The sequence below is a fragment of the Panthera tigris genome, chromosome B1 (assembly GCF_018350195.1).
Source record: "Panthera tigris isolate Pti1 chromosome B1, P.tigris_Pti1_mat1.1, whole genome shotgun sequence".
Classification (NCBI taxonomy): Eukaryota; Metazoa; Chordata; class Mammalia; order Carnivora; family Felidae; genus Panthera; species Panthera tigris.
The window spans coordinates 43,461,546-43,483,775 of NC_056663.1; the positions used below are offsets into that span (position 1 = coordinate 43,461,546).

Consider the following 22,230-nt stretch of genomic DNA (forward strand, 5'->3'; position numbering starts at 1 on the left):
AGAAATGCTTCAGATTTTCTTTCTTTGACAAAAAAACCCAAAACAAAACCAAGTACAGCTCTCCATTTATGGCAAATGTAACTAGGGAAAATGTAACATTTTAACACTAACATTTAAAGTAAATACTCCAGAGATGCCTGGGTGGCTCAGTTGGCTGAGCGTCTGACTTTGGCTCAGGTCATGATCTCACACTTCATGAGTTCAAATCCTGTGTTGTGCTCTGTGCTGACAGCCTGGAGCCTGGAGCCTGCTTTGAGTTCTGTGTCTCCCTCTCTCTCTGTCCCTCCCAATGCACACTCCTTCTCTCTCTCTCTCCCTCTCTCTTTCTCTCTCAAAAATGAATAAATATTTTAAAAATTAAAAAGAAAATCACTCTGCAAGCTTATCTTTCAATGCTGCTAATGAAAGGTCTTTTATTCACTGTGAAGAATTATATACTTACTGTCAAATAATCAATTCACTCAAGTATCTCATATCCCTCTGTAGAGGGACAGAGTGATAAGTTGTTACTCTTAACCTCAAGGACCTTACAGTTTAATACTAAATGTAATATAAATCCCATTAAAAGTGCCACAATAAATTAATTCTCACAGAGATTTAAGACGAGGACCCATTCTAACTTAGCAATTAGGAGAAACTTCATAGAGAAGATGATTCATAAATCTAAGTCAAAGTTTACAAATTAGTAGAATTTCAATAGCCAGAGTAAGGTATTTCTATTTTTTTTAACATTTATTTATTTTTGAGAGAGAGAGAGAGAGAGAGAGAAAGAAAGTGAAAGTGGGGGAGGGGCAGAGAGAGAGGGAGACACAGAATCCAAAGCAGGCTCCAGGTTCTGAGCTGTCAGCACAGAGCCCAGTGCAGGGCTTGAACTCATGAACCGTGAGTTCATGACCTGAGCTGAAGTCAGACGCTTAACCAATTGAGCAACCCAGGCACCCCAGAGTAAGGTATTTCCAAACAAAATTAACAGCATAACCAACCAAGGAAACAAAACTATGTGGTGTGTTTACCAGTGTACAAATTCAGTAAGTACAAGGGCCATGTATGCTTGCTAATGAGTATCTAGTTCAGTGTCCAGCACATAGCAGATTCTTTTAAAATGTACATTTTTTAATGTTTATTTGTTTTTGAGAGAGACAGAGTGTAAGTGGGGGAGGGGCAGAGAGAGAGGGAGACACAGAATCCAAAGCAGGCTCCAGGCTCTCAGATGTCATCACAGAGCCTGGCATAGGGCTCAGGCTCACCAACCATGAGATTGTGACCTGAGCCAAAGTCTGACACTTAAGCGACTGAGCCACCCAGTCACCCCAAACAGTAGGTTCTTAATAAATGTTTAAAACAAATTAATGACCAAAATATCAAAAATCTTGCTTTTCAAATGCAGGGGAAATTTAATTTCATTTTACGGACACTGGGCAGTCTTCAGCTTGGGCAAACAATCAAGTGAGTGAGGATAGTATTTTTATAAAGAAAAATGAGCAGGTTCAAAGAAGAAAAGTGCAATGGATATTATTACTTTCAATCTTGGATTGAATTTAGAAGTCTAATGATCACCCACATATAGATGTTTAAAATTAGATAGAAATTTAGCCTATAACACAAGAAAGATGTCAGGGCTACAGATTTTGATTTAAAATTCACTCCCTTACACATGTGATACTTGAAACCACTGGAATGAATGAAATATAGAGAGAAAAACTAAAAAAAAAATCTTATAGAACATAAGAAAAGTATCTTTAATATTCCCATGGCATACCTCCATGAACAGGATTGAAATTTGCCTCTTATTTTACCACAGTTCCCAAACCTATCAGCGTGAGACTGTATTTCTTCATAACAGGCAAATGGTGCATTTTTTGAACCTGTCAGAGTTAGAAATATATTTGGATTAAAACTCCCTTCTTCATCTTAGTTCATTCTCTCTTACATATTTACTTTGCCTTCTAATATTAGCATCTAATTCAAAAGTTTTACTAGTGAGATTGTTTAATAAAAGAGAATTAAAGTGAAAAGTAGTGCTCATAATTATTTCCCCTTTTGTTTCATTTTCAATTATTTGCATCACAAAAGATATCATGAGGGGAAAGGAGAGTTACAGAAGTGTAAACCATGAGAGTGCTCTATGAACAAGGCAATAGAGAGATAATGCAAGAAAACGATACTCATTTTCCTAGTTTGTGAGTAGGAACATATAAAAAGCCAGGTCTATTACAAAATCTCATTGAAGAAACCTAATTGTACTTTCAGAAAGTCTAAAATGAAAGGAGCAAAGCTGCCTACCCATTACCTACCTTTTCCCTTCATTACTGTATTTAGTTTTGATCACTGTGTAAAATATTACCAAAATCTTGGCAATTTAAAACAACACCCATTTATATTACACAAGTGAGGTCTCTCTGTGCTCAAGAGTCTCATAAGGCTAAATAATGTTACTGGGTGGGGCTGCAGTCTCATCAGAGGCTGAAGTCCTCTTCTGAGCTCATTGGTTGTTGGTAGAATTCAGGGGTTTTTTTTGTAGCCATAGCTTCATTTGCTTACCATCTGGCAGGGGTTGCTCTTGGCTCCTAGAACTCCCCTCACATCCTAGTCACATGGCCCTTTCACAACGTGACAGTTTGTTTCTTCCAAGCCAGCAAGAGAATCTCTCTGACATCTCCCATCTTTTAAAGGGCTCACATGATTAGGTCAGGCTCACTCAGAATGATCTTCCTTTTCGCTTAACTCAAAGTTCACTAATTATGGACCTTAATTACATCTTCAAAATTCCTTCATCTTTACTATTAACTATAATCACAGAATTGACATTCCATCACATATTCACTGGTTCTACCCCAACTCAAAGGAAGGGGATTAATCCAAGGCCTGAACGCTAGCAGAGTCTTGAATTTGCATGAAATCACAAAAGACCCTAAATCACAAAGCAGTCCTGCAAAAGAATAGCAAAGCTGGAGGCATCACATTTCTGGACTTTGTCTTAATTACAAAGCTGTAGTTACCAGAACAGTATGGTACTGGCAAATATAAGTTTAAAAAAAGGCACATAGATCAATGGAACAGAATATAGAACCCAAAAATGAAACCACAATTGTATGGTCAATTAATCATCAAGAAAGAAAGAAAGAATATCCAATGGAAAAAAGACAGTTTCCTCAACAAATGGTGTTGGGAAAACTGGACAGCAACATGCAGATGAATGAAACTAGACCACTTACTTACACCATACACAAAAGTAAATTCAAAATGGATTAAAGACCTAAATGTTGACAATGGCCATAGCAACTTCTTTCTAGATATGTCTCCTGAGGGAAAGGAAACAATGCAAGAATAAACTATTGGGGCTACATCAAAATAAAGTGTCTGCACAGTGAAGGAAACAATCAACAAAACTAAAAGGCAACTTATGGAACAGGAGAAGATATTTGCAAATGGCATATCTGACAATGGGTTAGTATCCAAATCTATAAAGAACTTATCAAACTCAACAACCAAAAAACAAATAATCCAGTTAAGAAATGGGAAGAAGACTTGAAGAGACATTTTTTGCAAAGAGGACATCCAGATAGCTAACAGACACACGAAAAGATGTTCAACATCAATCATCAGGGAAATACAAACCAAAACCATGATGAGATACCACCTCACACCTTTCATAATGGCTAAAAATAACAACACAGGAAATAACAGGTGTTGTTGAGATGTGGAGAAAGAGGAACCCTCTTGCACTGTTGCTGGGAACACAAACTGGTGGACTCACTGTGGAAAACAGTATGAAGGTTTCTCAAAAAGTTAAAAATAGAAGTACTTTATGATTCAGCAATTGCAGTAGGTATTTACCCAAGGAATACAAAAATACTATTTTGAAAGGATACAAGCACCCTGATGGTTATAACAGTATTATCCACACTAGCCAAATTATGAAAACAGCCCAAGTGTCCATCAATTGATGAATGGATACAGTAGTGTGTATATATATATATATATATATATATATATATACACACACACATATATATATTTACATATATATATATATACACACACACACACACACACACACACACACACACACACAAATGGAATATTACTCAGCCATAAAAAAAAAGAATGAAATCTTGTCATTTTCAATGACGTGGATGAAACTAGAGAATATTATGCTAAGTGAAATAAGTCAGTGAATGACAAATACCATATGATTTCACTCATATGCAGAATTGAAGAAAGAAAACAAATGAGCAAAGGGGAAAAGGAGAGAGGCAGGCAAACCAAGAAACAGACCATTAACTATGGAGAACAAACTGATGGTTACCAGAGGACAGGCAGTTAGGGAGTGGGTGGGTTAAATGGGTGATAGGTGATAAGGAGTACACTTGTTGCAATGAGCACTGAATGTTGTACAGAATTGTTGAATCACTATATTGGAATTATATATCAGGAACAGTCTATTCCCTGAACTACTATTACCCTGTATGTTAATTAACTAGAATTTAAATTAAAACTTTAAGAAAAAAAATTCTGCCTAGCACAGTTACCTTCTCTAAAATGAAGCTTGCTAAGCCCAGCTGCCTCATCTATAAAAGTAAACAGTATCTACCTCAATAGATTGTTATGAGAATTAATTAACATGATGTTTATTTAGCCACTGTGAATTCCCATCTAATCCTTTTCCATTTTCTTTTAGGATCAAGAGGATTTCTCTTGTTTACCTGCTCCTTTCATTAACTACATCTTCCCCAACATTCTTTTTCTTTCTTTACCATTTCCTAATTCTCTTTTCACCAGTTTTAAACATTGGTCCATCAAAGGTGATTGTATAGTACCATTAGGACAGACAATGTTATTTCTAAGTATTCACAATGTCTAATCAGTTCACTTGTAAATCTGAAATACCAGGTCAAGAATGCCAATTCAGGACTTGTTAAACACCAAGATATTACCCAGGACAAGTCAGAAATTGGATAATTCAATCCAGTTTGGAGATATAATATAAAAATTATGTTTAGTCACAGAATACAGACAGTTCCCGACTCACATTTCAACTTAACATTTTTTTTAATTTATGATGGTGCAAAAACAATATGCATTCAGTAGAATCTGTACTTCAGAATTTAAATCTTAATCTTTTCCTGGGCTAAGTGGTATGATACTCACTTGTGATGCTGGGCAGCAGCAGCAAGCCACAATTCCAAATCAGCCTCATGATCATAAGCATAAACAACCAATGTACTTACAACCATTATGTATGCATATAACCATTCTGTTTTTCACTTTTCGTATAGTAGCCAAAAAATTACATGAGATATTCAATACTTTGTTACAAAATAAGCTTTGTGTTAGATGATTTTGCCCTATTGTAGGCTAATGTAAGGGTTCTTTCTGAGCACCTTTAAGGTAGGCTCATCATAGCCTAGGCTCTGATGTTCAGTAGGTTAAGTGTATTAAATGTATGGTTTATCAAGATGTAACCCCATCATAAGTTGAGAAAGATCCGTAGTCAAATGAATTCTCTTAAAACTAATGTTCTTCAACTAGCCCATTTTTTATTAGTCCATCTTTTGTGAAGATACCAATGAGCTTTATATTAATTTCTCTCCTGAATACCATCTTTAATTAGTGTTAGAGACTTTCTCTCAGACCAGTCTGTGTTTTCCAGAGTAAGATGGAAACACTAAAAGGGCAACACTTTGCAAATGTGAAGTCACATGTCAAAATGTTACCTCATATCCAGTAGAGCAACCAAATCTACTAAAAGAATCTGTCCTTCCATAGTCCAAATAGTGTATTTAGATTGCCTATACACTATTATAAAATGCTATGGAATACAATTAAATAGTAAATACACTGGCATAGATATTTGTGCATGGCTGGTACTAGGGCAATAGATATAAGTGTTGGAAAATTATTGCAAAAAATTTAGGCAATCCTCATATATAGCATTGAGCATTAGGAATATTTAGGCTATACTCCTTGACTGCTATTAGAGACTACTGGCTTATGTTTCCAGTTAGATGGAATAAAAGGCTACCTCTTCTCAACTAGAATAAAGGGAGCCAATGAAATGTTAGCTAAAATTTTAGCTTTCATAACCTGACATCTAACTCAACTTCATCTTCGGTTCAACATACTCTGATTTACCCCTACACTTCCTTATTTCAGTTTTTAGGACAATTAGTCAACCAGATGTTCAGGCCAAAAAAAGAATCTTCCTTGATTCCTTTTTTCCCCTTACCGCCTGCCTCTACCACCTAATCCAAGTCTTACTGACACTATCTCCTAAATATAGCCAGAGTATGATTACTTCTTACCTTCTCACTGGCTACAACTCTAGTTGAGCTATCATCAATTCTCTTCTAATATTCTACAACAGCCTTCTAAGTGATTCCCTGCTTCTGTTTTTCCACTCCCTAAAATAGTGCATTCTCCATACCATAAATCAGTCATTAAAAAATAAATAAATAAAAATCATATATTAGTCTCCTACTTAAATATCTCTAAGGGCTTCATACTACCCCAAGGATAAAATCCAATTTTCTTGCCATGGTCTTTACTCAGTTTGGTTTACTACACTTCAGCAACACTGCTCTTCTTTTTATGTCTATTGCCTGATCCCATCACTGGACTATAACCTCCATCTGGACTATAACCTCCAATATACATCTTTTTTTTTTTGTCTTGTCCATCACTGGGTTTCCAGTGCTAGAAGGGTAGTGCCATACCCAATTAAAGTGTTATATAAATATTTATTCAGTGAATGAAAAAATCAACACCTTGGATAACTATATCCCATAATCGTTCTTCCTTATGGAGTTTGACATCCAAAATCAAGACCTCCAATACGAACCATACCTACTCTCTTTGAGGCAATACATATTTTTTTTGAAAGTTTATTTATTTATTTTGACAGAAAGAGAGCGTGAAAAGGGGAAGGGCAGAGAGATGGGAAGAGAGAGAATCCCAAGCAGGTTCCACGTTATAAGTGCAGAGCCCAGTGTGGGGATTGATCCCATGAACTGTCAGATCATAACCTGAGCCGAAACCGAGAGTCAGATGCTCAACCAACTGAGCCACCCAGGTGCCCCAAAGCAATGGAGATTTTCAACGATTAATGTTTGAAACAAACTTCTTAGTAATCTCTTCTAAATTATATTTCCAATGTCACCTCACTAATTTCATTATATTTTCTGTTTTGTGATCCCCTATTTTTATTAAAAGAGGCCATATCAATGCTACATTTTTCAAAGAATTTGCAGATAGAACCAATTTAAACTTTCCACAAATGATGAGAGGAGAAAGTAGAAATCTTTTTTTCATGGCTTCTAAGACAGTCTTAAGAGCAATTTAAGATAAATAAGTCTTACTCATAGAATCTGAAGCCCTTTGACCTACAATTCTTTTCCACCTTTAATAAACTATAGAGTACTGCTGTACACCAACTGAAATGATGGAAAAATAACCACTTCTAACAAGTCCAGAAAATCCATAAAAATTATGAGACAAGAACAAGCAGATTAAATATTATTTATTACACTGGCATTAAAGGAAGAAATATAAGTAGTTTATCTCCCTTTCTCTTGTTTTCATATATGATTACACTCCAGCTTCATTTCTCCATTTCTTTGAGGCCCACCTTTCTCCACATAGTCAAAAGCATAGCTGTCAAAAACTCTAGAGCTATACATATGATATTTTGAGTACTTAGAGGGAAAATTCTCTTGTTCAATGGCCCAAAATTCCAGAGAAGAGACTCAGGACTTCCCAATCTCCCTTAACATGAGTCAGATGCTCATCTTAACACAGACCAACTGTAGCAAGGTTGGAGAGTACTGCAATTGGACCAGATCTGGTTAGGTACCCACTACAGTATAAACAAATATGAATAAATGTATTATTAGACCATACTATATTAATAGGATATTTTCCACAGTAGTCATGTGAATATTGGACAGCTCCTAGAAAATGGTACTAAGAAAATCCTACCTGAGATCTCTACAGGAAGGGATGAAGCTAGGAGTTTACAGTGAAATCTTGCTTATTATCATCAATAAAACAGTTGATGATATTCAAGTCCATACTGATCTCTGCCTTCTGTATATAAACTTCAGCACTCCAGACAAACATGACTAGTACAAAGAGTATCATGCTACCATAACTTATAATGACTAATGCTGAGCTAAAGAGAGAGGAAAGATAGCATAGAAACTGGCATTTCCTCCCAATATCCATTCCTTCTTTTTTCCACTAGTGACAGAAGTTTCTTATTAATAGCAGGGCAACAGAAACCAAGCTAAAGAAAACATTTCTCAGACTCTCTTGCAACCAGATGTGGTTATGTGACTAGATTCTGGCCAGAGGAAAAGCAGTAGATATTATATATCCAAAACATCAAGTTAATATCAGTAAGTAGAAGCTAAGTACACTCTCATTTCCTCTTTCCTTGATTCCATGGACTGGTATGAAGATTTTGTGCTGGGAAACCACCTTCTACCAGAGACACAAGGGATTGCTAAGCAAGAATAAAGACAAGTTCCTGGAAAATGTCATTACAGCAAAGTTGCTGAAATGCCTCTGATAACATGCCTACCTCTAGAATATTATATGAGATAAATAAAGCTCTTTGAACCACTATATATGTATAATAACAATTTACTTTATTTTTTAACCAGTGAAGGGGATTGCCACTGTGGTAAGCCAAAAATTTTAGGAATGGGTGTCTCATACCACACCAGATGCCACAGTTCACTAATAACAAGAATATAATACTGACCCATACAAAGTTCCAAACTGAGCCAGGGTTCAGAGGACCAGTGGGAGATCACGTAGCCATCTCAACCTATGTAAATACATTTTGGGAATTGGTGAATTTGGAATACTGAATCAAATGAGATCACTATTAACATAAACGATCCTACAGATACTTTATAAGCAATCCATTACCATTCATGAGATCACACACACTAAGCTCAACTGAATAACCACTTTGAATACCTGCAACTTCCATTATATAATTCTTGAAACTTCCTAATGATATTCTCACTTTTATAGACTCTACAATAGCACAATTTGTTTCTAAGATACTCCATTTTATCTCAGATAAATGCACAAGTACTATCTTCCAATAGCCACCATTCCTATATTCCTTGTATCTATCATACCAACACATTTACCACTTACAAAGAACTTTTCTAGGGGCCAAAGACAGTGGGGTATCATCTATACCGAAAATGTGTGATAGATTTTGAGTCTGGGAGTTTGGGACCAAATGTTAATGAAATGAGTGGGCTCCCTCTGGATACTAACATTCACAGAATAATTTATGGTAAGGAATTTCTGAGGCCTTGATTTCTCTTATTAAGATAATCCTATACATTTTACCAAGAAATGAACTAGAAGATCTACTAAGCTAAGGATACACATTTATTTCTCTTCCACTTAAAAAATTCTACTGATGAGAGGAGTTAAGATGGTGGAGGAGTAGGGGGACACTAAGCTTGGCTCGTCCCTTGAACACTGTTAAATACATATCAAATCATTCTGAAAACCTATGAAATTGATCAGAGGGCTTAAAGAACAAACTGCACATCTACAGGTAGAAAAATGGCCTTATGGAAGGTAGGAGCTATAGAGAATTAATTTGGGGGAGAAAAGGACTGCAGGTGCCACAGAGGGAAGGAAATCATGAACATGAGAGAGTAGCAAGAGAAAGAGAGAGAGACAAAGAGTGAAAGCACATGCAGGGGACTGCACAAGAAAAACTCTTCCCTAAAACCATTGAAGAGGATAAAGGAGAGGGACTGACCACAGAAAGCTTTAATAAGCAGTGGAGCACAAAGTCTTAAGTTTTAGAAGTCCATGCAATGCCAGGGCCGTGCCTGGTGGGCTTAACGGTACTCAGTACTCGGAGGGCAAGGAGGCCAGAGACTGGCAAATGGGATGCATGGTCTGAGGATCCCGTGGGTCACAAAGGGAAAAGCAGTTCCCTTTCTGGGAATGCATTTTGGAGTGGTGGCACAGCCTCTCTGGGGACAAAAGAACTGGTGGACCCAACATGCTGCAATGTTCACTAGCATACGAACAAAGACACCAACTTAGGGCAAAAAACTTTGGTGCCAAGTGTTTGCTGTGCTCTACCATAAATTCCAAACCACTGTGCAGTCCAGTGACCATTTTCTGGGATGAACTGGAGGCAGCCACAGCGTGGCAAAACACTCCCCAGTGTATCAGTGCAGGACCACATCATGCAGATCCCTAAAATTTGGAGGTTTGAAATCCAGCCATGCCCCTGAGACAAAACACAGGAAGACTATGCTGCCTAGCAGCCAGACACCTCAAACACAGAGACCTAACGAAGGCAGGGATTTGATGGAAGCTGGGGGAAAAGGAGACGTGAATGTTTGCTCTTCTGTGAGAGCTTCCTGAAGAGAGCAGAGTAGCACCATTTCCTCCCACCCATAAGCACTGACCCACTTCACTGAGCAACACAACACCATCCAGTGGAGGCTGGAGCTGCTTACACCAAACCACACCCAACTGAGCCCTGCAGGTGCATCTCCACTAGGGCAAGTCCACCTGACAGTGGAGCAGGCACCTCTCCCAGAACACCAGCATAAACCAAGTCTACTGATTATAGAGTAATGCAGAGCATCAGATCTAGGGGAAATAGGATCTATCCTCTTTTTTTGGATCTAACTTCTTTTAACAAGAAGACCAGCATACACCTAGCTAAAACTTGACAAACAGTGAACAAAGCACAAACACCTCCACTGAAGGCAAGGAGAAACTCTGCAGAGGACTGATGTGAGGGAAGGAGAAGCCAAAACACAATAGCAGAGTGTACACTCTGAAACACCTCCTGAAGTACCAGGCTCAAGGCAGTAAAGGCCCTTTTATTTATTTATTTATTTATCTATCTATCTATCTATCTATCTATCTTTTCCTAATAAAGACATTACTATCAGGGGGAGGAATATAAGTGGCTTTTCTGAAAATCACACACACACACACACACACACACACACACACAAACACACACACAACAGTGACCTAGACAAAATGACAATATGTAGGAATTCACCCCCAAAAAAAGAGTAGGAAGAAGAAGTAATGGCCAGGGAGTTAATCAATACAGACATAAGATGCCTGAACCAGAAATTAAAACAACAATTACAAGGATAATAGATGGGCTTGAGAAAAGCATAGAAGATGTTAGAGAATCCCTTACTGCAGGGATAAAAGAACTAAAAACTAGTCAGGCTGAAATTTAAAAAATTCTCTGAGATACAAGGTTGACTGGACACAATGACAAATAGGATGGGTGAATCAGAGCTATGAATCAGTGATAGAGAAGATAAAATTATGGAAAATAATGAAGCTGGAAAGAAAAATAATGGATCATGAATAGAGACTAAGGGAATTCAGTGACTCTGTAAAGCATGATAACATTTGTATCATAGGAGTCCCAGAAGAAGGAGAGAGGGGGAAAAAGGTGCATAAATTTATTGAGCAAACTAGAGCAGAAAACTTCCCTAATCTGGAGGATACAAATAACCAAATTCAGGAGACACAGAGAATTCCCATCAAAATAAAAAAAAAGTAGGCCAACACCAAGACATACTATAGTTAAATCTGCAAAATACAAAGATAAGGAAAGAATCCTGAAAACAATAAGGGAAAAGAAATCCCTAAACTATAAGAGAAGACAAATCAGGTTAGCAGCAGATCTCTCCACAGAAACTTGGCAGCCAGAAGGGACTGTGATGACATATTCAACATGCTGAATGGGATAAATATGCATCCAAGAATATCCAGCAAGATCATCATTCAGAATAGGAGAGATAAAAAGCTTCGCAGACAAACAAAAACTAAAAGAGTTCATGACCACTAAACTAGCCCTGCAAGAAATGTTAAAGGAGACTCTTGAGTAGGGGGAAAGGACCAAAAGCAACAAAGACTAGAAAGGAACAGAGAACATCACCAGAAACACCAACTTTATAGGTAACACAAAGGCACTAAATTCATACCTATCAATTAAATGTAAATGGACAAACTGATCCAATCAAAAGACACAGGGTAACTGAATGGGTTAGAAAACAAGACCTATCTATACATTGCCTCAAGAGACTCATTTTAGACCTAGAGTCACCTGAAGATTGAAAGTGAGGGGATAGAGAACCCTCTATCATGCTAATGGACATCAAAAGGGGACTTTAACACCCCACTTACAACAATGGACATATTATCTAAGCAGGAAATCAACAAGGAAACAATGGCTTTGAAAGACACACTGGAACAGATGGATTTAACAGATATATTCAGAACATTTCATCCTAAAGCAGCAGAATAGACATTCTTTTTAAATATACATGAGACATTCTCCAGAGGAGATCACATACTGAGTCACAAATCAGGCCTCAACAAGCACAAAAAGTTTTTGATCATGACATGCATATTGTCAGACCACAATGTTATGAAACATGAAGTCAACCACAAGGAAAAAAAGCCCTTAAATACATGAAGGTTAAGAAACATTCACCTAAATAATGAATAGATTAACAAGGAAATTAAAGAAGAAATTTTAAAAATGCATGAAAGCAAATGGAAATGAAAACACAATAGTCCAAAACCTTTGACAGGCAGCAAAGGTGGTCCTTAGAGGGAAGTACATTGCAATACAGGCCTACCTACCTCAGAAATGTCTCAAATACTCAGCATAACCTTACATCTAAAGGAGCTAGAGAAAGAACAGCAAATAAAGCCTAAAGCCAGCAGAAGAAGGGAAATAATAAAGATTACAGCAGATATAAACATCATAGAAACACACACACACACACACACACACACACACACACACACACACACAAAACAGGACAACTGAAAAACAAAATTAAGAGCTGGTTCTTTGAAAGAATAAACAAAATTGATAAACCCCTAACCAGATTTCTCAAAAAGAAAGAGAAAGTACCAAAAAAAAATCAGGAACGTAAGAGAGATCACAACTGACACCAGAGAAATACAAACTATTATAATAGAATATTATGAAAAATCATATGCCAACAAACTGAACAATCTTGAAGAAATATATAAATTCCTAAAAACATGCAAACTACAAGAACTGCAACAGAAAGAAATAGAAAACTTGAAAAGACCCATAACCAGCAAATAAACTGAATCAGTAATAAAAAATCTCCCAACAAAAAAAAAGACCAGGGCCAGATGGTTTCCCAGGGGAATTCTACCAGATATTTATTTTATTTTATTTTATTTTTTTACTTTTACTTTTATTTTTTTATTATATGAAATTTATTGTCAAATTAGTTTCCATACAACACCCAGTGCTCATCCCAAAAGATGCCCTCTTCAATGTCCATCACCTACCCTCCACTCCCTCCTACCCCCCATCAACCCTCAGTTTGTTCTCAGTTTTTAAGAGTCTCTTATGCTTTGGCTCTCTCTCCCACTCTAACCTCTTTTTTTTCTTTTTTTTCCTTCCCCTCCCCCATGGGTTTCTGTTAAGTTTCTCAGGATCCACATAAGAGTGAAAACATATGGTATCTGTCTTTCTCTGTATGGCTTATTTCACTTAGCATAACACTCTCCAGTTCCATCCACGTTGCTACAAAGGGCCATATTTCATTCTTTCTCATTGCCACGTAGTACTCCATTGTGTATATAAACCACAATTTCTTTATGCATTCATCAGTTGATGGACATTTAGGCTTTTTCCACAATTTGGCTATTGTTGAGAGTGCTGCTATAAACATTGGGGTACAAGTGCCCCTATGCATCAGTACTCCTGTATCCCTTGGTCTACCAGATATTTAATTTTTTTTAACGTTTATTTATTTTTGAGACAGAGAGAGACAGAGCATGAACGGGGGAGGGTCAGAGAGAGGGAGACACAGAATCTGAAACAGGCTCCAGGCTCTGAGCTGTCAGCACAGAGCCCAATGCAGGGCTCGAACTCACGGACCACGCGAGATCATGACCCGAGCCGAAGTCGGCTGCCCAACTGACTGAGCCACCCAGGCGCCCCTCTACCAGATATTTAAAGAAGACGTAATACCTATCCATCTCAAACTATTCCAAAAAAAATAGATATGTAAGGAAAATTTCCATTCTAGGAAGCCACCATTAACTTGATTCCAAAACCAGACAGACTCCACTAAAAAGGAGAATTATAGGCCAATATCCCTGATGAACATAGATGCAAAAATTCTCAGAGACTAGCAAATCAAATCTAACAGTACATTAACAGAAATTCACTACAATCAAATGGTACTTATTCCTGGTAGTTCAATATTCACAATCAAATCAACCGCATTAATAAAGGATAAGAACCATACAATTCTCAAAAGATTCAGAGAAAGCATTTGACAAAACACAACATCCATTCTTGACAAAAACCCTCAACAATGTAGGAATATATGGAACATACCTCAACATTTTAAAGGACATATATGAAAGACCCACAGCTAATATCATCCTCAATGGAGGAAAAAAATGAGAGCTTTTCCCCTACAGTCAGGAACAGGACAGGGATGTCCACTCTCACCATTAATATTTAACATAGTACTAGAAGTCTTAGCCTTGGCAATCAGACAACAAAAAGAAATAAAAGACATGAAATTAGCAAGGAAGAAGTCAAACTTTCACTATTTGCAGATGATCTGATACTCTATGTAGAAAACCCAAGGGGCACCTGGGTGGTCAAGTCAGTTAAGCAACCAACTTTGGCTCAGGTCATGATCTCGCAGTTCGTGAGTTTGAGCCCTGCATCAGGCTCTCTGCTGACAGCTGAGAGCCTGCTTCAAATTCTGTGTTTCACTCTTTCTCTGCCCCTCCCTTGCTGTTCTCTCTCTCAAAAACAAACATTAACAAGTTTTGTAACTAAAAAAAAAACACCCAAAGACTCCACCAAAAAATTTCTAGAACTAATACATGAATTTACCAAAGTTCTAGGATATAAAATCAACGTGCAGAAATCTGTTGCATTTCTATACATGAATAATGAAGTAGCAGAAAGAGAAATCAAGGAATTGATTCCATTTACAATCAATTGCACCAAAATCAATAAGATACCTAAGAATAAACCTAACCAAAGAGGTAAAAGATCTGTACTGTGAAAACTATAAAACACTTATGAAATAAATTGAAGAGGACATAAAGAAATAAAAAAAAACAAAACAAAACCGTGTTCATGGATTGGAAGAACAATTATTGTTACAATGTCTCTAATACCAAAAACAAGCTACACATTTAATGCAATCCCTACCAAAACACCCCAGCATTTTTTACAGAGTTAAGACAAACAATCCTAACATTTATATGGTTCCACAAAAGACCCTGAATAGCCGAAGCAATCCTGAAAAAGAAAAGCAAAGCTGGAGGCATCACGATTCTAGATTGTAAGCTATATTACAAAGCTGTAGTCATCAAGACATCTGGCAAAAAACAGACACGTAGATTAATGGAACAGAACAGAAAAACCAGAAATTGACCCACAACTATATGGTCAACTAATCTTCAACAAAACAGGAAAGAATATTCAATGGGAAAAAGACATTCTCTTCAAATGGTATTAGGAAAACTGGACAGTGACATGCAGAAGAATGAAACTAGACCACTTTCTTACACCATACACAAAAATAAACTCAAAATGGGTTTAAGTACTAAATGTGGGATAGGAACCCATTAAAATACAAGACTAGAACATAGGCAGCAACCTCTATGACATCAGCAATAGCAACTTCTTACTAGGCATGTTGCTGGAGGTAAGGGAAACAAAAGCGAAAACGAACTACTAGGACTTCATCAAGATAAAAAGCTTCTGCACAGTGAAGGAAATAATCAACAAAACTAAAAGGCAACCACCAGAATGGGAGAAGATATTTGCAAAGTACATATTAAAGGGTTACTATCCAAAATCTATAAAGAATTTATCAAACTCAATACCCAAAAAATATATTATCCACTTAAGAAATGGGCAGAAGACACGAATGGACACTTTTCTAAAGAAGACATCCAGATGGCAAACAGACACAGGAAAAGATACTCAGATCACTCATCATCAGGGAATTACAAATCAAAATGACAATGAGATACCACCTCACACCTGCCATGATGGCTATAATTAACAACACAGGAAACAACAGATATTTGCAAAAATGCAAAGAAAGAGGAACTCTCTTTACACTGTTATTAGGAATGCAAACTGGTGTAGCCTTTCTGGAAAACAGTATGGAGGTTCTTCAAAAAGTTAAAAATAGAACTACCCTATGATCTAGTATTTGCATTACTAGGTATTAACCAAAGGATACAAAAATACTGATTTGAAGGGGGACATGTGCCCCAGTGTTTATAGCAGTATTATCAACAATAGAAAACTAGGGAAAGAACCCAAATGTCCACTGACTGAAGAATTAATAAAGAAGATGTGATGTATATATATATACAATGGAATATTACTCAGCAATCAAAAAGAATGAAATCTTGCATTTGCAAGGACATGGATAGAGCTAGAATGTATTATGCTAAGCAAAGTAAATCAGTCAGAGAAAGACAAATACCATATGATTTCTCTCATATGTGAATTTAAGAGATAAAAGAGATCAACATATGGGAAGGGAAAAAAACAGGTAAGCAAACCATAAGAGACTCTTAGTGATAGAGAACAAACTGAGGGTTGATAGAGGGAGATGGATGGGGGATGGGCTAAATGGGTGATGGGTATTAAGGAGGGCATTTTTGCGTTAAAGTAAGTGATGAATCAGTAAATTCTACTCCTGAAACCAATATTACACTATGTTTACTAACTAGAATTTAAATAAAAATTTGAAAAAAAAAATTCTACTGAGGAAAAGTAAGATCTGCCACATGGCAGAGTAGGAGATGCCTTCATCCCCTCACAAGAAAACAAGAAGACAGCTACCATAAATGAAAATAGCCCAAGAAGGGCTCAAGAGTATCATTTAAGAAGTTACAGAAAAAAAAGTTACAGCTATGTAGTAGAGCAAAAACAAAGGGTGAGAATAACTGAATAGAAAGAATTACTGGGGAGATCGACTTAGTGGAGACACGTGGGCACAACTAGGAACAAAGAAGGGTGGGAGCTATAAATAGCATTCAGCAGATGCCACACAGTACCCAGGGGCCTGCTCTGCAGAGGACACTGCAGACTTTTCCACTAAGGATCTCCACGATTCCCATGACAGCCATAACCTTCCCACAGCTTTCACAGTAGAGGATCCCAGCATTCACCTGGAGCTCCACAGAGGCACTGATAGCTTTTGCCACTGAGGTTATCAACAGCCATCACAACTGCTGATACTCCAGATAAGAAGATGCTGCTGAAAAGAAAAAAAAAAAAAAAAAAAAAAAAAAAGAAGATGCTGCTGTGCCCCACTCAGAAAGAGTTGATGTTCTGCTGTCCCAGAACCAGGGCTGCCACCCCTTTCCCCAAACACACTGCAGCTTCCCCAGACTCCAGAGCAACAGATGCTCCACATACACCCATATCTCAAGCACAAGAACCACTGCCCCTGTGTGCTTTTCAGATAGACCCTGGATCTGTTGCTGTTCAATGAACACATGCTTTCCAGTCCCTGCCTCCACAGATACTCCAGGATCACCTGGTCCTGAGGCAACAGAGCCACTGACACTCTGGGCTAGCCATGGCCCCAGACCTTGGCATGCTTTCACTCTGTGAGCACCCTATCACTGCTACACAGGCCCTGTGCATCAGACACCATGCTGCCACCACCACCACCACCACCACCACCAGCTCCACTATTACACCACCACTACAAGGGAGCCCACAAACTGATACAAGGGATCCCCTTAGCCAAAATATCTTCCATGGGAGAAAGAGGGATAAGTAGTCTGCCAGGAGCCTTTTTCACCGAAGAACCCAACAACCTTGCCACGGCTTTGGCCATTTGAGGACCCCCTGCAATCTTCACTGGCACTGACCTCAGCTGAAGGAGCTACATAGACACTGTGCCACAGTGCCTGCCCTGGAGCTGGAACCTCTATACTCCTCTGAGATTCCACAACACAGTCACCAATAGTAAAGATATTTCCCCACCAAAACCACTCCCCATGAAGTCTGGAAGAGGATACTTCCCTATCAAATATGCAGAAAATGCAAAAACACAAGAAACAACGACAAAAAAATCCAGGAATTTGTTGAAATTTTCACCATTAAAATATGTTGTAGTTTCTCAAGTGCTTCTTCTGCATGTAATGAAATAGTCACATATGATTTTTACCCACTATTTCTTTAAATAAGCTTTCAATCTCCTTCTTCTCTTTTCCTTATGGCACTTGTTTCTTTTGATGATATTCCACGGATCGCATAGGATTTCTTTGCTCTTTCTCATTTTTTTCTTTGTTTTTCTCTGGTTGGATAATTTCATAATTCCTATCTTCTAACTCACATATTATTTTTCTTCTGTTTTATCCATTATGCTGTTGATGCTCTCCATTGCATTCCCCATTTGGTTCACTGTATTCCTCAGCTCCAGAATTTCTGTTTGGTTCCCTTCAATGATTTCTATCTCTCTGTTAAACTTCTCATTTTGTTCATGTACTGTTTTCATTTAGTATCTCTTTGTGTTTTCTTGCAGCTCTTTGAATTTCCCTAAAACAGCTATTTTGAATTAAGTTCATTGAGCTACAAGAGAAACTGCTTTCATGAAAGAAATACCTTCCATCAGCTCTGCTAGGGATTTTGAGGCTTTTTCACACCTTCTCTGGATATATCTGCTCCATCTTCTTGCTCCCTTTTGTGGCAGAATTCTTAAGCTTTAAGACTTTTCACAATCCTGTAATGCACCAGGCTGAGTGATGGAAAACTGCCTTTTGCTCATGCGTGGCACTAAAGAACTCCAAATGCACCCAAACTCTTTCTTTTTTTTTTTTTTTTTTTTTTTTTTTGCTCCACTGATGTGCTGGAACTTCTCTTCTGGAAACCTGGACTTCCACAAAGGCTTTCTCATCAGTGGGTGATTGTCTAAGATAGTATTTTCTAGGCACTGCTGGACTGTAACCAAGAGGAGAAAAACCAGCTCATAAGTCACTGCAGGTCCACAGCTGGCCCTTATATTCCTATTCTTCAATGCACAGGTGGGTTGAGACTCCTCCTAAGTCCCTTGGCATATGATGCTGGGTCACATAGCTCCCACAAAGGTATTACCATAAAGGTCCACGTATGAATGCCAAATTGTTGTTGTTGAGGGTGGAATCAATGAGGGACATTGTACCAAATACTTAATGAAGAAATAATATTCTCAGAAAACAGAAGAGGACTTTTCTTGTACTTTCTTTTCTTTTCTTTTTTTTTTTTTGAGAGAGAGAGAAAGAGAGAGAGAGAGAGAGAGAGTGAGCATGGGAGAGGCAGAAGGAAAAGGAGACAGAGAATCTTAAGCAGACTCCATGCCCAGCATGGAGCCCAATGCAGAGCTCAATCTCACAACCATGAGATCATGACCTGAGCTGAAATCAAGAGCAGACACTTAACCAACTGAGCCACCCAGGCACTCCAAAAGGGAACATTTTATATTCATTTTATGAGTGTAACATAATTCTCACACTAAAATCTAACAAAAATATTTACAAAAAATATTATAGCTCATATACCTCATAAACACAGACAAAAATTCTTAGCAAAACATTAATCAAATTTAAGAATACATAATAAAACAATAACATATAATAAATAGGTTTTAATCTAGAAATGTAAATTTGTTTACCCCCCGTTAAACTGATGAATATAATCTACCATCTTAACAGACTATTACAAAAATATAATCATCTCAATTGAAAAAATTCAACACCCATCTATGGAAAAACTAAAAATAGAAGGGAATTACCTCATCCTTATAAAGGATATTCAGGAAAAACCCGTGACTAATATCATATGGGTAACATTATACATATTAACTAAGTATAATACTTAATGCTTTCCACCTAAAATCACTAAAACATTGATGTTTTACTATTCCTTACTACCTTCATTCAACATTGACCCTGTAGAGTGGAATAAGGAAATAAAAATAAGTATATGGCATACAAACTGAAAAATAAAAAATAAGACATTCTTTTTTCTCAGAAGATATGATTGTGTGTGTGTGTGTTAGTGTGTGTGTTGCACACATGTGCAAAATCCAAGTCAACAAAAAACACTAGAAGAACTAGAAAGCTAGGTACTGCAGTACATTAACAAATTCCAATGATCTCTGTGAAAGGTCACTTTTCAGACAAAAAATGTACATAGAGGCACCTGGATGACTCAGTCAGGTAAGCGTCCAACTCTTGATTTTGGATCAGGTCATGATATCATGGTTCATAAGATTGATCCCCACATTAGGCTTTGTGCTGACAGCAGGGAGCCTGCTTGGGATGCTCTCCTTCCTCTCTCTCTCTCTCTCTCTCTCTCTCTCTCTGCCCTTTCCCCACTCACTCTCCCTCTTTCTCTCAAAATAAATAAATATTATTTTAAAAAGTATATAATCAGTTTGCTTCTAGTAGTAAATTTTATAACCAATTTTTTATCTTTGTTCATCCTTGTCAGCATTTATATAGGAGAGAATATATTTTAAAAATCCCTGAAATCCTTGGACATTTGTGTAATTATCGGGCAGATATACACAATGCATGGTAAATTTTTTTCTTATGATGATTCAGAGTAAGTGCTCTGAATTCTTATTAAATGGTTTTGTCATTTAACAGTTCTGCATACCTACATCATAGTATGGCTCCATGTTCTCTGGTAACAAATTAGAATAAGACTTGTCTATACTTAGTAGATATCATTTTGTCTCACTACATCAGATCACAGATAAAAGATCAAGGTATAAAAATCAATTATATTTCTACTGATTAGCAACAAACAACTGGAAAACCAAGTTTCATGAAAACAAAACTTTTTACAATAGCATCAAAATCTAAAACATAGATAGGAATAATGTAAAATAAAAGTATAAAAAACATGTTCACTATAAACTAAAAACACTTCTTAAAGAGCATGTTCATGGTTTGCAAGACACTACATTGTCAATAATCCAGAATTCATCTAAAATTTAGTACAACCTCAAAATCCTAGCTAGCATTTGTTTTAGAAATTGGTAAGTTCAGGGGCACCTGGGTGGTTGAGCTGGTTAATTAAGTATCCAACTCTTGATTTTGGCTCAGGTCATGACCTCATGGTTTGTGAGTTCAAGCCCTTGCGCTCTGTAGTGACAGTGCAGAGCCTGCTTGAGATGCTCTCCCTCCCTCTTTCTCTGCCCCTCCCCCACTCATGCTGTCTGTCTGTCTGTCTGTCTCTCTCTCTCTCTCTCTCTCTCTCTCTCCTTGTCTCAAGTAAATAAATAAACTTTTAAAAAAATTCTGGGGGTGCCTGGGTGGCTCAGTCAGTTAAGCGAACGACATCAGCTCAGGTCATGATCTCACAGTTTGGGAGTTTGAGCCTTGCATTGGGTTTTGTGCTGACAGCTGACAGCCTGGAGCCTGCTTCACATTCTGTGTTTCCCTCTCTCCCTGCCCCTCCCTCACTCATACTCTGTCTCTCTTAAAAATAAATAAACATTAAAAAATGTTTAAATAAATAAATAAAAATTCTGTTTAGAAATTGGCATGTTAATGTTAAAGTTTAAATGGAAATGAAAAGGACAAAGAAAATCCAAAGCAATATTGAAAAAGAATAAACAAAGTTGAATAATTTACATTACCTGATTTTAAGGCTTATTGTAAGCTAAGGTAATCAATAACATAAGGATAGATAAACAGATCAATGAAGCAGAAGAGAATCCAGAAATGGAACTATCTTATATTATCAATCGATTTTTAACAAGATATCAGATCAACTGAATGAAAAAAATCTTTTTGAGAACTGATGGAACAACTGGACAAGCTTATGGGGGAAAATTAAGCTCAATCCTTATACCATACACAAAAATTAATTTGATTTAAAAGAAAAGCTAAATCAAATAATTTTAGAGAAAAACATAGAAAAATAATGTGCATGACCTTGGAGCAAGCACATGTTTCTTAAAATAACTATAAAAGAAAAATATTCGATACACTAAATTTCATCAAAATTAAAATTTTCTTATATGTCACCATAAAAATGTGAGGGAGGAAGACTCATACTGGGAAAAAATACTCACAATATTTATATCTTAATATGTACTTGAATACAAAATGTATAAAGTACACTTATAAGTCAATAATAAAAGG

At 37.1% G+C, this 22,230-nt stretch overlaps 1 protein-coding gene across 6 annotated transcripts in view; it reads right to left on the reverse strand.

Moving 5' to 3' along the window:
- The window catches only part of ADAM32 (ADAM metallopeptidase domain 32), a 174,062-nt gene that overhangs the window by 44,336 nt on the left and 107,496 nt on the right, over positions 1–22,230 (reverse strand). For all 6 annotated transcript variants that reach the window (XR_006216642.1, XM_042983412.1, XM_007097061.3 and 3 more), the window contains one exon: positions 1,760–1,865. Coding sequence is in view for 5 of the 6 variants with exons in the window: in XM_042983412.1 (XP_042839346.1) it covers positions 1,760–1,865 (106 nt within the window). In the remaining variant the exon portion in view is untranslated. The remainder of the gene's footprint in view (positions 1–1,759; positions 1,866–22,230) is intronic.